The sequence below is a fragment of the Zootoca vivipara genome, chromosome 6, assembly GCF_965207765.1.
Source record: "Zootoca vivipara chromosome 6, rZooViv2.hap1.1, whole genome shotgun sequence".
In the NCBI taxonomy this organism is placed as follows: domain Eukaryota; kingdom Metazoa; phylum Chordata; class Lepidosauria; order Squamata; family Lacertidae; genus Zootoca; species Zootoca vivipara.
This window is the reverse complement of record NC_142589.1, coordinates 80033004-80048790: the sequence shown is the minus strand read 5'-3', so window position 1 is coordinate 80048790 and position 15787 is coordinate 80033004. Positions and strand designations below refer to the sequence as shown.

The 15787-nt window shown below is 49.8% G+C and overlaps 1 protein-coding gene across 1 annotated transcript; it reads right to left on the bottom strand.

Annotated features, from left to right (window-relative positions):
• Positions 1 to 76: 76 nt before the first annotated feature.
• LOC118087883 (cytochrome P450 2F5) lies at positions 77 to 15787 on the bottom strand. The gene is made up of 9 exons (XM_035120946.3): positions 15354 to 15787; positions 13747 to 13909; positions 13133 to 13282; positions 12883 to 13043; positions 10514 to 10690; positions 8268 to 8409; positions 6452 to 6639; positions 3134 to 3275; positions 77 to 1324 (listed from the first exon to the last, which is right to left on the bottom strand). The coding sequence occupies exons 1-9, from the start codon at positions 15531 to 15533 to the stop codon at positions 1143 to 1145; spliced, it is 1485 nt and encodes a 494-aa protein (XP_034976837.3). The 5' UTR covers positions 15534 to 15787; the 3' UTR covers positions 77 to 1142.

Below are 15787 nucleotides of genomic sequence, written 5' to 3'. Positions count from 1 at the left end.
TGCCCTCCTGGTGCTGAAGACATGCCCGTCTCGGCCTGGAGGAGGCATTTGCAAGGACCAACCCAGCTCTCAGCCCTTGGAAGGAGGAGTCCTTTATTGGTAAATGTTTACACCGACTTCTTGAGAAAAAGCACACCTGAGATTACCCGACCTAATATTTCTGCTGGGCAGGGCAAGAATGTGGAGGAGCAAGGGGAATTTGGGCACAATCCCAGTCTGCAGTTTACAGAAAGCAATAATGGCTCTCCGAGGGAAAGAATTCGTACCCCAAAGCAGTAACAGGCTGGAGGGTGCTTTTCTCAAGATTGGCGATGTCCCTTTAAAATGTTGCTGCCTGGGTGAGCTCCTGGCAAGCTGGGGTGCTTGTACCAGATTAACCCCACCACTTTGAAAATGAAAGCCACCCGCACCCTGATTTGTGCCTGCCCCGCCACAGGCATGCAAAGCTGCATAGGCACCCCTGGAACTGCCTGCCACTGAGTCAGGCCAATGGAGCATCTAGTCCATAGGTCGGCAACGTCAGGCCCATGGGCCAGATGCGGCCCATGAAGGCCATTTATCCGACCCACAGACTGCCCGTGAACCAAGCCACCCGCTCAGCGAGTCCCTCGCGCGCTACGCTAAACCAGCGCAGCGCAGATCGGGGACTCGCCGAGCGGCACCAAAAATGGCACCTGTGCAGATGCTGGAAACCGCGTCTGTGCAGCCGCGGACATGCACAGAAGCCATTTCCGGCGCCACACTGCCCATGTCCGGGACGCCAAAAATCGCTTCTGTGCGTGCCCCGCCCATGTCCAGCCCATGGATGATAGTCCATTTGAATCCTCTGGCCCACGGCCGGAAAATGTTACCGACACCTGATCTGGTCCAAGGCTCTCTTTTCCGGCATGGGGGTGGGCACATTGAGAGCCCTGCACTCCTTTCTGCATCTTGCCTTGTGCTAAGAAAATGCTCAGCCCTCCCTCCCCATGCAAAAGATCCAGCCAGCTTCCAGCTATAGGTAAAGAAAGCCACCTGGGCTACGGTTGGCAAGGAGGGCAGTGCCTCTCCCAAGGTGGCACCCCCAGAAACACCAGGAGAGCTTCACCCCACCAGGGAAGGCTGTTCTGGGGAGATGGGGGGCAAGGGGCAAGAGGGGCAGCTCAGCGAGGGACGATGAGGCATTTGTAGGGGCGAGGGACGTTCCCTGTGCCGCTGGACACGGGCGAGACGTCCAGCTCCTCGCGGGGGCAGGTGGGCTGGAAGGTGAAACGCTGGAGGAGTTTGGTGAGATACAGGAACAGCTCCATTCGCGCCAAACCTTCTCCCAGGCACAAGCGTTTCCCTGAGGGGAGGAAAAACAAACCTGTCAGCAGTTCCTTCAAGGCTTTGCATTCAGGAGCAAGAGTTTCAGCATCTAAATTTCTGTACATAAACTGCTCTCTAGCAGCCTATTAATCAGGGTGACGTCCTGCCCGCTCCACTAAAAGAAGAACAGCCCCCTGGGAGGCAGATTAATTCCCAAGGGCCTAAGGAAAGCACAAGACTCTTCGTCTCAGGGTTGCGGGTTTGAGCCCCGAAATGGGCAGATGATCCTTGTTCCCATTCTACAATTCTACGATCCTAGGATAACTAATTAGGAAACTAATTAGGAAAAGATTTCCGAGGGTAAGAGTTGTTTGAAAGTGGAAGGTGGTGGACTCTCCTTCCTTGGAGGTTTTTAAGCAGTGGTTGGGTGGCCATCTGTCAGGGATGCTTTAGTTGAGATTCCTGCATTGCAGGGAGTTGGACTAGAGGACCCTTGGGGGGGGGGTCCCTTCCACCTCTGTGATTCTATTCTTCTACGATTCCAGCCATGCCAAAATTTATTCTACCCCCGCACAGGGTTCCTAATCGCTCCTCTCCCCAAAAAAGTTGGCACCCATTTGCATAACATTTGCATGTGCTTATTTATATGTACAGTTGCAAATTTAGAGACCATTACTACAGTTTCTATGGCAATTCAATACATTATTTTCACCCCCTTTTCAGTCTTGCTGGCTATTTGATCATCTAAGCCTCTTTAGATTTATTAAGCCTTTTGCATTCACATTTTAATTGCTTATTTTCTTTCTTGTAAACCTCACTCGGAATAAGAGGGAATTTTAAGATCATATATATAAGATAAATGTTCATAACTGTATACTGTATAAACCACATGTCTGAAACTTCACACAAAAGAAGTCCTGAACAAATTGACCTCAAATATTTCTCTGTGAGGTCAAAGTGGGAAACCTCCCCATTGTCTCTTTCCTCACAAATCCTGTCTTAAGGGCACATTTAAGATATGAATAGGGTGTGAGCCTGTAACCAGGCTCAGGAACTAAGTATTTATCATTACAAAAGACTGGCCAGGCTCCCCAAGTAATCCAGTCAAATGACCATTAACAGGTAACCTGCCAGGCAGGATAAAAACAACGCACTCGGATTTCTGCTGTAGAACGCCCTTTTCTGTGATGTAGCTATGATGTATCTGGGGGCGGTCTTAGACTCCAGGGCGGGCAATTTAAAATTTCTATACAGTCGTACCTCGGGTTACGACCACCTCGGTTTGCGAACAGTTCGGGTTACGAACTGCGCAACCCCCGGAAGTGTTTTCGGCGCATGCGCAGAAGCGGCACGCGCGTGATCGCGCGATCTGCGCATGCACAAAGCGCGAAAATCGCGCTTTGCGCATGCGCAAAATGGTGGCGCCCATTGCGTTCGGTTTACGAACTATTCAGGTTACGAACTGCGTTCCGGAACGGATCGCGTTCGTAACCCGAGGTATTACTGTATACAGTAAGAGCTTGCACACCTTTGTTCTGGGTCTCTCCCCCCTTCCTGTGTGTGTGGGGGGGGCACCCTGTTGCAACAGCTTTTAATAAAGATCAGGCTTAACTAGCCGCCTTGCTTTTCACTAGAATTCTGTTCTGGTCTCTGTCATTTTACTAGCCGGTAAGGGCTTTCAATTGTGCTCTGCCGGAGGTCCAGGCTCCCTCCCGGAGAAGGACCCCTTTTAACTCATAACTTTTAACTCTTATAACACAATCCAGGGGGGCAAGACGAGGGGCCCATTCTGTACACCTCCCCACTTCCCACTGCCTATCTTCCCACCCCCCAACTAGGAACTCACCAGCAGAAAAGGGCATGAAGGCATCACTTCGGCGGAAGCTGCCTTTCTCGTCCAGGAAGTGGGTAGGGTCAAAATCTTCCGGGTTTTTGAACTGGGTGGGATCTTTGTGGACAGAGTGAAGGAGAGGCATGATGTTGGTGCCCTGTTGGGGGGAAAGGGAAAGGGAAAGGGAAAGTTGGCGAGGCCAGAAACTCCCCGGAATGTGGGCTCCCAGGCGCTGAGAGCACCCTCATGACACTTTGACATCTGCCACTGCATTTGAACCACTGTAATTCAGTTCTGGTCGCCTCCCCTGAAAACGATTGCAGAGCTGGAAAAGGTTCAGAAAAGGGCCAACGATGGGATCCAGGGGGTGGAGAGACTCAAAGGTCGCAGAGTTAGGAACGCTTTAGTTTAGAGGAAAGGCAAAGGAGCAACATGCTAGAAGCTGGGAGGCAGCAATGCTTCTGAAAATCCGTTGCTGGTTTTCCCATATTGGGCATCTGGTTGGCCACTGTGAGAGCCATTGGCCTGATCCAGACCCTCCAAGTGTCCCTATTTTCCAGGGACGTCCCTGATTTAGAGAATCCATCCCAGTTTCTGATTTGACGCTTATATGGTAGGGGAGAGGTATTACTCAGAAGGGTGGAGGGAGTGGATGATTGACAGACTGATAGCTGTTGACGACCATTAACGACTGCAAATGGTCTACAGGAAAAAGCAAGGGGTGAGAATTCCTTCCAGCTTTATCGTGTATAATGAGATAAGAATCCAATGTCTTTATTCAATCCAGGTCTCTCCCTGGTTTTAAGCTTGGTAAGAAGTTGCAGTTCAGCAACTTCTTTTTCCAGTCTATTTCGGAAATTCTTTTCTCTAGAGCAGGGGTTCCCAACAAAATTTTCTCGAGGACCCCTCATCGAGCCGCTATTGTGACAAGGACCCCCATTAATTCCTAATCCTAAAATTAAAAAGTGAGAGCCAAATTAAGAGTCTTTTTTATACGTTTTTTTTACAGTTACAACAGAGTACTCCATCAGTATACAGTTAGTTTTAATTTTCAGTTCTTAATGAGATGAGTTAAATCTGAAATATTAGGTTCCAAACTTGAAACTTTCACTCTGAAATCTGACTGCAAATCTCTACCTGCCTACTAGTCAGCAGAAAATAACTTTTGGCTCCATTAGCACCTTTTTATTAAACAATTATGGCTGAGTGAAACATATCCAGCGCCGTGGTACGAAGATCCCTCCGGCGCCCCCCCAAAAAAAAAATTCCCAAGAATTGACAACCTTTTTTAGGCAGGGGACCCCAAAGTTGTTGACCATTTTTAGGAAAGGTTCCCCAGAGAAGAAGCTGACAAGAAGCAGCAGGTGGAAATTAGCAAATGCTAAGGAAAGAAGGGGTGAAAGAGAGAGGGAGGGAGGGAGGGAGGGAGGGAGGGAGGAAGGAAGGAAGGAGTCAGAGAAAGAAAGAGAGGGAGAGAGGGAGGGAGGGAGAGCCGCGCACAGCGTCCAAGCAGCTCTTGCTTTTCTTGCTGGTACAGCGAGCTGGGAGAAGGGACGGACTGACAGGAGCTCCCGTCCACCACCACCCCTCCCAGCTCGCAGCAAAGCAAGCGGAGCAGGCTTGGTAACTGGCAGCAGGGGGGAATGGGGCATCCCAAAAGTGCTCCTCCTGCCTTCCGTGCCTGCGTTCCAACGGAAGGCAGGCAGGGAAGGCAGGCGGCTCAGCCCCGGAGAGGCTGTTGCTTTTGCAAGCAGAGCTACAGCCTCTTCGGGGCTAGAGCGCCTGCGTTCCGTGGGCTCCTCTAAAGCAATTACTTCGCTTGCTTTAAGGAGAGCCAACAGAAGGCAGGCAGGCGGCTCAGCCCGGGAGAGGCTGTTGCTTTTGCAAGCAAGGTGACAGCCTCTTCGGGGCTAGAGCGCCTGCATTCCATGGGCTTCTCCCACCCAGTCACCCCTCTGTGCAAAGGGGGCTGATTTGTAAGGCGCCCACACTGCTCCCTCACTGACAGAGGGGGTAAGACCACCACCCCAAAAAACAGTGCCCCCCTCTCTCTCTGGGGGTGGGGGTGGGCAGTGGAATGGGGTGAGGGAGGGGAAGGCGCAGCTGCCGAGGTGAAGAGGCGACCTCGCGCCTGCTTCAAAGCCTCCCACCGGGTCCTGAATTGAGGGAGCAGGGGCGCCCAGCAGCGAGTCCGCCACCCTCCGCCGACTTGGGAGTCTCATTGGGTCTCCTCGGAGGAGGCGGAGCCACGCCAAAAACTCCACAGAACAGCGTCTGGTGCTGCTGGCCACAGGCAGGGAGAGGGCGGGAAGGAGGCAGGCGAGCTCTGGGGCTTTTGGCGTGGCGCCTCCTCCTCTGAGGAGACCCAAGGAGACTCCCGAGTCGACGGAGCGGATTGCTAGGGGCGCCACGCCGCGGCAGCAGTGCGTGGCGCTCCCGCTGCGCGCGCATCGCTCAGTACGCGCATCTTGGGGAGATGATCTTGCGGACCCCTCTGGCATAGCTCGCGGACCCCTGGGGGTCCGCGGACCACTTGTTGGGAACCACTGCTCTAGAGGTCTGTCTCTCCAGGAGCCACCCTGGAGTGGCACAAAGGCTCAGAGTTTGACCCTACTCTAGATGGGAAATATACCATATTTTTCGCTCCATGACACACTTTTTTCCTCCTAAAAAGTATGGGGAAATGTCTCTGTGTCTTATGGAGTGAATGTGTGGTCAATCGCTGGCTCCCTTTCCAGCCCCGCCCCCTTGTCCAGGCCTCCATTGTTGAATGTTCTGTAGGCGGAGGCTGTTTGTTTCCCCAACGACATGTGACTGGCTGATTAGATTATCTGTCTGGAAACTGTAGAAACGGCTCCCTTTCCTTTCCTAAAGAAGCTGCAGAACTGTGAGTTGAACCCCATAAAAACAGGATTTTTTTTCCCTTTGCAAAGTAAGCTCAACAACTTTGAGCTGATCCTCAAAAGAGGGGCTTTTCCCCTTTGCAAAACAAACTGCACAACTTTGAGCTGATCCTCAAAAAAATGGGGCTTTCCCCATTTCCTCCTCTAAATATAACAGGTAGGTGCATCTTATGGAGCGAAAAATATGGGTAGTTCAAAATGAGGGCACTTTAGAAGGGGGGGTTCTCCTCATCCTCTCATGAAACAGCAGAGCCATGCAGACCCATCTCCAAGCCGCAACCGTGACCTGAGACAGGAACAGAAGGATGTCGGACTTTGCATGAACAGCCAGAACCAATCGGAAAGCATTTGTTCCCCACCCCACCCATCAGCAGCCCAAAGATAAACTTCCCATCTCTTGGGAAGGGAGGGATTTTTTATTCCCAAGCACCTTTGGGAGCACAAAGCCACGGAAGTGGGTGTCCTTGGTCACAGCGTGCGGGACCCCCAGGGGGATGAGATCGATGAATCTCTGGATCTCATGGATCACGGCGTCCGTGTACGGCATCTTCGCCCGGTCCTCAGTCGATGGGCTGCGGTGAGGACCAATGACCTGGCTGATCTCTTCTTGGACCTTGGCTGCAGACAAAATAATAATAATAATAATAATAATAATAATAATAATAATAATTTATTTATAACTTGCATGTCTGGCTGGGTTTCTCTAGCCACTCTGGGCGGCTCCCAACAGATTAGTGAATTGGCAGCGAAATGTTAAGCCATAAACTGTTGAGTTGCGATGAAGGCAATGGCAGTGGCAAAAGCAACACTAAAACCAAGCTGTAAAACAATAAAGCTTAACAATAAAACTGAAGACTCAATTGGGGCTGCCACTGCCATCTTACCTGAAGCTTCCCTAGCTCTACTGTCGCATCATTATTATTATTGCTAGTTACAGGTAGGTAGCTGTGTTGGTCTGACATAGTCGAAACAAAATAAAAAAATTCCTTCCAGTAGCACCTTAAAGACCAACTAAGTTTGTCATTGGTATGAGCTTTTGTGTGCATACACTTGAAGAAGGTCTCTATTATTGCTGTTGTTTTTAACATCATCATCATCATCATCATCATCATCATTAATTTCATTTGTATACTGACCTTTACCTGCAGATCCACAGTTAAAATCACAATATAAAAACACAAAATATATAATGAAAATGAAAATGAAAACAACCCAATACCTCCCCTTTGTTAAGATAGCAACTGTTTCACCAATGGTTTGTTCATTATTTTATATTATTTATGCTGTATTTGTGATGTTCTGTTATGTCCTGTGGTGTTACTGCTATTCCTTGCTTTTAAGCTGCTTTTGGATCCATTTGAATGAAAAGCATAGAAACATAATTCATCAAATTCATCAAATCCATCAAATCGGTGTTAGCAACACTGAGAGAGATGGGCCCATTGTCCGGCTCATCGTAAGGCGTTTTTGCATGGTGACAGAGGGCATCTTCTTCCTGGACTCAGGATCCCAGTTCAATCTGGGTAGCAGATGGTGATGGAAAAGGTATCTCTGTTCCTCGAGATCTTAGAAAGCCTAGTACTGTGTGCGTGTCGGGTTAGGCTTATGTGTATGTATGTTATCAGCATCATGCGTGTGGCATGTGATAGGCAGTGTGGCATAATGGTTTGAGTGTTGGACTAGGACCTGGGAGAGAGCAAGGTTCAAATCCCGCCCCCCTCAGCCATGAAGCTCCCTGGGTGAACTTGGCTGCCAGTCACTGCCTCTCGGCCTAGCCTACCTCAAAGGGTTGTTGTGAGGATAAATTGGGGAGGAAGACAACCGTGTGCTCTTCCACCTTGAAAGAAGGTGGGGTGTGAACATGGTCAATAGACACCTGAAGGAGCATCTCCACCCCACCCCCCCATTGTTCTGCCCGAACACTGAGGTCCAGCGCCGAGGGCCTTCCGGCGGTTCCCTCGCTGTGAGAAGCCAAGTTACAGGGAACCAGGCAGAGGGCCTTCTCGGTAGTGGCACCCGCCCTGTGGAATGCCCTCCCACCAGATGTCAAAGAGAAAAACAACTACCAGACTTTTAGAAGACACCTGAAAGCTTTTAATATTTAACAGATAATTGTATTTTAATATTTTGTTGGAAGCCACCCAGAGTAGCTGTAGAAACCCAGCCAGATGGGCGGGGTATAAATAAATTTATAATTATTATTATTTATCAACAAGCAACGAAGCCGAGGGGCCTTCCCAGCTCACCTGCTACCTCCGGGTGCTTCATGAGGATGAGGATCCCATAGCGAAGGGTGGTGCTGACGGTCTCCGTTCCCCCAAAGAAAAGGTTATGGGTGGTCATGACAAGCGTGTTGGTGTGGAAGTGGCTGAGGGGGTCCATCTTTTCCTGCAGAGAGAGGTGGAGATGCCTGGGGCATGAGCCTTACACAAAGGGACGAGGCACGGTGAAATATCCTCGGAGTCGAGAGTGACTTTCATGCTGTTTATTTGGCTTGTAGCAGCAACAGGAGAAGAAGAATGGCTCTTTCCCCCAAAAATCTGCTTATATACATTATTTACACAATGGGCCTTGCATGATTGGCTACTTCAGGGCTGCACCTGTAGGCAAATCAGGTTGCGGATTCACTTCTGCCAGCAGCCTGATTGGCTGCTCCTGCGGGCCAATCAGGTTGCTGATTCACTTCCACCTGGAGCTGGGTTGGGTGGGTCCTGCGGACCAATCAGACTGCTGCATTCTGGATCCTATTGTTCTAGGATTCAGTTCAGTACATAACACATGGGGTGTTTTGTGACCTCGCCATTCAAGTTGTGACCTCTCCCCGCTAGACTTGCACGTATTTCCTGCAAAATACAATCGCCCAGGCTTTGGACCCTGCAGGTGCTCCCTCCTCCATGGTAGGAAACTCTTATTAAACTCAATCTGCTAGATGAGAAGTTGGCAGCTGGCATAATCCGGACGTCTTGCTTTGTTGCCGGCCATTCCTCTCCCTCTTGGGATGCCTCGGGGAGGAAGGTTCGATGAACTGCAATGGAGCAAGTCTCACTGTTTCCAAGAGGGAGGAAGTCACAGACCACAAGTTCGAGTTGCCCAATTAAAGCTGTTTTAGCCAATTTAGGTTGAACGATTAAGGCTGATTTAGCAAGAAACAAAAAAACAAACACACACACACACCCCAAAACATTCCAAACTTTCAAAAGTTGTAAAAATATTTTAAAGAATCATTTCTGTTTACTTGAAAGGAGGCACCTCTAATTTGTTTGTGATCTATAATACCTGATAAATGAGCTTGAAAGATATGTGAGGTGTCTAACGAAAACAGGTGCCAGCAGTGTACAACTTTCGACACCTTCTGAAAGTGTATTTATTCACACTCCCCAGGGCCTTTGCTGGTCAGGGGCACCAAGGCCATGGATACGGTAATTGTTTGGTCATAGTTGAATAAGCTGGATTTTAATCTTTTGCTTGTATTGTATTGTATTGTATTGTGTTGTGTTGTGTTGCGTTGTGTTGTATTGTCAATCTTGTATTGCCTTGAAGTTTTAATGGAAGGCAGTATCTAAACATTTTAAATAAACACATTATGCAAGAACATGGTGTTGCGAAGGAAGATATTCATTTCAGTTTTCCTAAGGCTTTCTGAGCTACACACATTCCTCTGAAGTGATTGTTTGCAGAGGTTGCGGCACACAAGTAAACTATGGAACTCCCTCCCACAGGAGGCAATGATGGCCACCAACTTGCGTGGCATTAAAAGAGGATTGGATAAATTAATGGAGGAAGAGAAGGCTGTCAGTGGCTCCTAGCCAGGATGGCTCTGCTCTACTTCCGCAGTCGGAAGCAGCAAAGCTTCAGAATCCCAGTTGCTGGAAACCCCAGGAGGGGAGAGGGCTCTTGTGCTCAGATCCTGTTTGTGGGCTCCCCTATCGGGCGTCTGCTAAAGAAGGCTGGGCTAGAGGGGCCATTGGCCTGATCCATCAGTCTCTTCTTATGTTCTTGTTTGTTGGCTTTTAATCTTTGCAGCCGCAATATGCTTTCCACTGATGAGTAAGGATTTATTTTTTGCATCTGTTGAATATTACATTGATCCAACTTGTTGTTCATCCTTCCCAAGAAAGGAATTTCAGGGCTGGTGGGGCACCTGAGCTTTGCAAACGTGAAATTGTGGTACACACCCCTCTTTGGACATGTCCCAAATCCAGGGCTTACACGGAACGGGGCTCAGGTTACCTGTCTTGGCCTCCACCAAAAGACGGGGAGATTATCTCCAAGGTGAGCAAACAGGCAGCAAGGCAAGGCCTCCATTGTCCATGGCAGAACACACCCTTGCCCTTTATGAAGCTACCAGGAAGCTGCCCTGATGCCCCCAGCCAGGAATGCCCCCTCTGCCCTTTCCTTGCTAGCCCCAGGTGAGAAGAAGCACGTAGCCAAGGGACGGGGGCAACACCTGGGACTTAGCCCCTCCTCCACCCCCAAAAGCCCAAGGGCTCACCTCTTGCATTTTGATCAGGAAGCTATCGATGAAGTCGCGAGGGCAGTTAGGGTCAAAGGTCGCCTGGTGCGTCTTGACAATCTCCAGAATGAAGAGGCGCAACTTCTCAAAATTGGCGAAAAGTTGGTTGTGAGGTCCAGGCAGGTAGCGCAAGATGTGGGGGAAAGTGTTGTACAACTAGGGAGGGAGGGGAAGGAGAAAGATGGAAGGCTTGTGGGAGAGGGCAACTATTTCAGGGAGAAGTTAAATAAAAAAATTCCTTCAGTAGCACCTTAAAGACCAACTAAGTTTTTATTTTGGTATGAGCTTTCGTGTGCATGCACACTTCTTCAGATGTATTTCAGGGAGAGTCTCCCTTCCACAATCCAACTTAAAAACAAAATCCCCATGCATTTCAAAATGGAAAAGCAGAGGTGTTTTTGAGAAATAAATGAATGAATAGAGAAACACCATTCCATCAGACTTGCTTCCACTTTGCTGAGAAAATACACAAGGGAGGACTTTACCAGGCTCCAGGGGAAGGAAGGAAGGAAGTCCTGGGTTTGTGGTGGAAGCTGCAAAGGAATCCTGTCTACACCCCCTTAGGACAGGACATGAGCTGCATCCATGTGTTTTCAGTCAGCCTTCACCCACCTGGTATTTTGGCAGAAGTAGCAGCTCCAAACGTCTTGAGGGCATCAGGTGGGTGCAGCCTGACTTAAGTCTACCTGCTGCTTTTATAATGGTCATGGAGCATGAGGAAAGGAATGGAAGTGGCTCTTTCTCTAACTCCACATGAAACAAGCTCTTTGAAATGGTGCCTTCTCACCCAAGCCACCCTTTGAAAGGAAAGGGGGGCTTGGGTGAGAAGGCATGGGGGGCACACAGCAGGGGGGCACACAGCAGTTTTATGCTGAAAGTCCCCCAAGCATCAGTGATGGTCCCCAACCCAGATGGCTTTAAAAGAAGATCAGACACATTCATGGAAAAAGAGAGCTGTTGATGGCAGGTAGCCAGGGTAACTAGGCTCCACCTAGAATCATAGAATCATAGAATCGTAGAGTTGGAAGAGACCACAAGGGCCATCCAGTCCAACCCCAACCCCCTGCCAAGCAGGAAACACCATCAAAGCATTCTTGACATATGCCTGTCAAGCCTCTGCTTAAAGACCTCCAAAGAAGGAGACTCCACCACACTCCTTGGTAGCAAACTCCACTGCCAAACAGCTCTTCCTGTCAGGAAGTTCTTCCTAATGTTTAGGTGGAATCTTCTTTCTTGTAGTTTGAATCCATTGCTCCATGTCCGCTTCTCTGGAGCAGCAGAAAACAACCTTTCTCCCTCCTCTATATGACACCTCCTCTATATGACACCTCCACAGCTGGAGGCAGCAGTATTTCTGAATCTCAGTTGCAGGAAACCACGAGAGGCGAGAGCTGCTCTTGTGTTCATGCTCTGCTTGTGGGTTTCTTTTGGGGGCATCTGGCTGGTGCCCGAGAGAATAGGTTGCTAGACTAGATCCTCTGGCTCTGCACTTTTGCTTTGCTCCAAGGGACAAGGACGTTGTCCCTCTGCCTCCATTCCTCTTCCGGAAGCACTAGTGGGGCTTCTCCATCTGCAAACCCTGAAGGACACCCCCTCCCTGTGTCCCTTCATAGAAAGGGGGCTATCAAGGGCTACAACATCAACTTTGTTGGACTGGTCATGTGCAGATGCCTGATTATCGTCTTCCAAAGCAACTACTCTAGTCTGAACTTAAAAATGGGAAGCGTAATGCTGGTGGACAACAAAAGAGGTTCAAAGACACCCTCAAGGCAAATCTTAAAAAATGTAGTATAAACACTGACAACTGGGAAACACTGGCCTGCGAGCGCTACAATTGGAGAACAGTCTTTACCAAAGGTGTCATGGTCCTTGAAGACACTCAAACTCAGGCCGCAAGGGAGAAATGTGCTAAGATGAAGACATGCTTGGCAAATCCACACCATGATCAACTCCCACCCAGAAATCAATGTCCCCACTGGAAGAACGTGTGGATCCAGAATTGGCCTCCACAGTCACTTACTGACTCACTGTTAAAACCGTGTTTATGGAAGACAATCCTACTTGGCTACGAGGGATCGCTGAAGAAAGAGAGAAGAAAGATCAAGGGTTCCAACTTCCTTGCCATAATGGCTATGTTCACCCTCCTCTGTCTGCCACTGAATGCAACTTCCTGGATATTGCAAGTGGGGAGAGTGAAGCTCTTGCACTCAGATCCTGCTTGTGGGCTTCTTCCCCTCGGTGCACTCAGCTGGCCACTGTGGGGACGCCGGGCTAGAGGGGGCCCCTTTGGCCTGATCCAGCTGCCAGGCTCACCTGGCTTTCTGCCTTCCCAAGGGACCGGGACTCACCTGGGCACAAGGCGAGCTGAAGATGCGAAAGTTGTCATTCATCAGTCCGACCAAAGTGAGGAATTTCTTGTCCTCGTAGTCAAACCGGTCCCCGAAAACAATGGAGCAGATGACATTGGAGACAGCGTGGCCGAGGGTGAGGGTGAGGTCAGAGGGCTCTCCTGCAAAAGGGACAGGTGGAAAGGCCAGAACGTCACAGATTTGTGTAGCCCCACCCAACCCCACCTGCCCCAAGGAACGGCAAACACACCTTTGGTCTTTGCCAGCTCTTGCACCAGGTACTGGGCCTCCTCCTGGATCCGTTCCTCAATGCTGCGCTTCCCCATCCCAAAATTGCGCAGCGTTTGTATTGCAAAACGGCGCAAGACCTTCCATTTCTCCCCTTGAGACATGGAAATCCCTATTGGGGAGCAGAGGAGACATTGGCTAGAGACATCGCTCAAACAGATAGCAATGGCTGGAGCCCTTAAGAGTGTGGGCAGTACTGGGGCAGCAGAAGCAGATCCATTAGTATTATTTTCTGGAGCAGCAGAAAACAAACTTGCTCCATCTTGCATGGGACAGCCTTTTGATGTCAGGAGGTTGTCCTGTTCCTGTCACCTGTCAATCTCCTCTTCTCCAGGTTAAGCATGCCCAACTCCCTCTCTCTGATCATGGCGCCTATACTTTTGCCCAAACTGAGAAACATTAGAGGCTTTCTCTAAGAGAGGAGCTCAGACCGTCCTTCGAATCTCATCGCCCTTTCCTGCCCCTTCTCCATCCCTGCGATAACCCTCGCACCTCTCATTTTAGGAATTAACACACACCCCTCCCCACTCAGACACACCCAGCCCACCTGCAAGCGGGGGAAGCAGACAGGCTCACCATCCCCTTGGGTGAAGTTGAAAATCACTGGCAAGTCTCCGCGGTCACTGAACTCCTCGGCTTGGTCCACCAGGGCCTCCTTCACCGCTTGGTACCCGCAGAGCACCACAAAGGGCTGAGAGCCCAGGTAGATGGTGTAGACAGATCCGTAGCGCTGGCTGAGCTGGAGGCAGAGGGAAAAAAGGGGGAAGGGAACCACGGGGTGCAGACAGGACGTCCGAATGTAAGAAGAGCCTGCTGGATCAGGCCCAAGGGGCCCTGGCTGGTCCAGCATTCAGTTCCCACAGGGGCTGGACAGTTGCCTGTTGTGGGAAGCCAGCAAGCAGGATTTGAACACAGGAGCCCTCTCCCCTCCTGGAATTCCCGGCAGGAGCTGCGGAGACAGGGCAGAGCCATCCTGGCTAGAAGTAGCCATCAATAGCCCTCTCCTCCTCCATGAATTTGTTTTATCTTTTAAAGCCACCTAGGCTGGAGCCACCCCTGCCTCCTGTGGGAGGGAGTTCCACAGTTTAACTATGTGCTGCCATTTCTTTTCTCTGTCCAGAGTTTAGCTTCATTGGATGCCCACGAGTTCTAGTGTTATGTAGATTGATTTATTTGGTTTTCAGATTAAAATTTCACAGTCACATATCTGACATACGACGTAGAAACAAGATTCCAGAGAATCTCCTCGACTTTCCCCCTCTCCCCTTTGTGGGTCCTATAGTTAATCATTTCCTCCTGCATCCTATATGATAATCCAAATCTTTTACCTGTCCACTGTGTCCAAAAGTCACCATTAAACTCCAAGTGTTACTCCAACCCTACTAACAATTTTAACTGTTTACAATGGTTTTTAAGATAAATTTTCCCCATTCCTTTTTAAATTTTTGGTCTTCCTGGTTTCTGATTCTTCCGGTGATTTTAGCAATTTCGGCATAGCCCATCAACTTGATCTGCCATTCTCCTCTGGCAGGGACTTCATCTTCTTTCCATCTACTGTTAGGAGACGTAGAGAACAAGCCTTCCTCTTTCCACTTCCATAAACTTCTCTCCTGTCACTTCTTACTCGCTTCCCATCCACCCACTTGATCTGTTTGGCAGCCTTTCTCTGAACCTTTTCCATCTCTACAATATCCTTTTCCGAGGTCAGGCTGCCAGAACCGTACACAGGGCTCCGAATGCCATCGCACCATAGATTTGCACGATGGCATTGTGCTACCGGCAGTTTCGTACGTAGGACCAAAGAATTGTAGAGTTGGAAGGGACCCCCCAAGTGCCATCTAGTCCAACCTCCTGCAATTCTCATTCTCAATCCCTTTCCGAATGATCCCTTGCAACGAAAGACCCGGTGTGAACTTTTCAAGAAGTCTTCTTTGTGCCCCTGCAAGAAAGCCAGTCGGCACAGATCACCCAGTGACTCATTTCAGAGTAATCTTTTCAGCATCGTTTCACAGCACCAGACTCATAGAACCACAGAATCGTTGAAAGGGACCCCAAGGGTCATTTTATTTCAACCACCTTGCAATTTGGCCTCAACTTGATCACAAACAAGTTTCTTCCTAAAGGATTGCAGCAGCATTTAGCTAACCCCACCCCACCCCCCCACCCCAAGAGGCTGCCCTTACCTCCAACATTGACTTCACCGTATTCTTCATGTCCAGGAGGAGCAAATTGCCCACGATGGGCAGCGGCCGAGGTCCTGGGGGAAGGTGCCCCCTCTTGCCCTGCCTGCTCCCTTTGAAGAACATCAGCAGACAGGCAATGCAGATAGCCAGAAGGGCTGCCGTGGCTGCGCTGAACTCCATGCCAGCCTCCTTGCCCAACTCAAAAGTAGACTCCTGCTCAGGCTTGGGCTCAGGTGCCAACCTGCCTCATTCCTGGGGTTTCATGTGCCTTGGGTGAATGCTTGCTGATGGGGTGTGCCCACAAAACCTGATCCATGGAGGAGGCGGGCACGGCCAGCAAAAGAAGGAAGGGCTGTGCCAACCGAGTGGCAATTACGTAATGTCACACCAAGAGGGTCCAAAGCTTGAGCTGTTTGCCAGCGAACCAAGTGGCT

What these genes read in the sequence shown, in the direction of transcription:
- LOC118087883 (XM_035120946.3), bottom strand. Translation starts at nt 15,533, where the DNA reads ATGGAGTTCAGCGCAGCCACGGCAGCCCTTCTGGCTATCTGCATTGCC. An exon ending in CAACTTCACCCAAGGGGATG is followed by an intron (nt 13,283 to 13,746) that starts GTGAGCCTGTCT and finishes GCTCCCCAATAG; the next exon opens with GGATTTCCATGTCTCAAGGG. An exon ending in GAAGCACCCGGAGGTAGCAG is followed by an intron (nt 6,640 to 8,267) that starts GTGAGCTGGGAA and finishes TTTTGTCTGCAG; the next exon opens with CCAAGGTCCAAGAAGAGATC.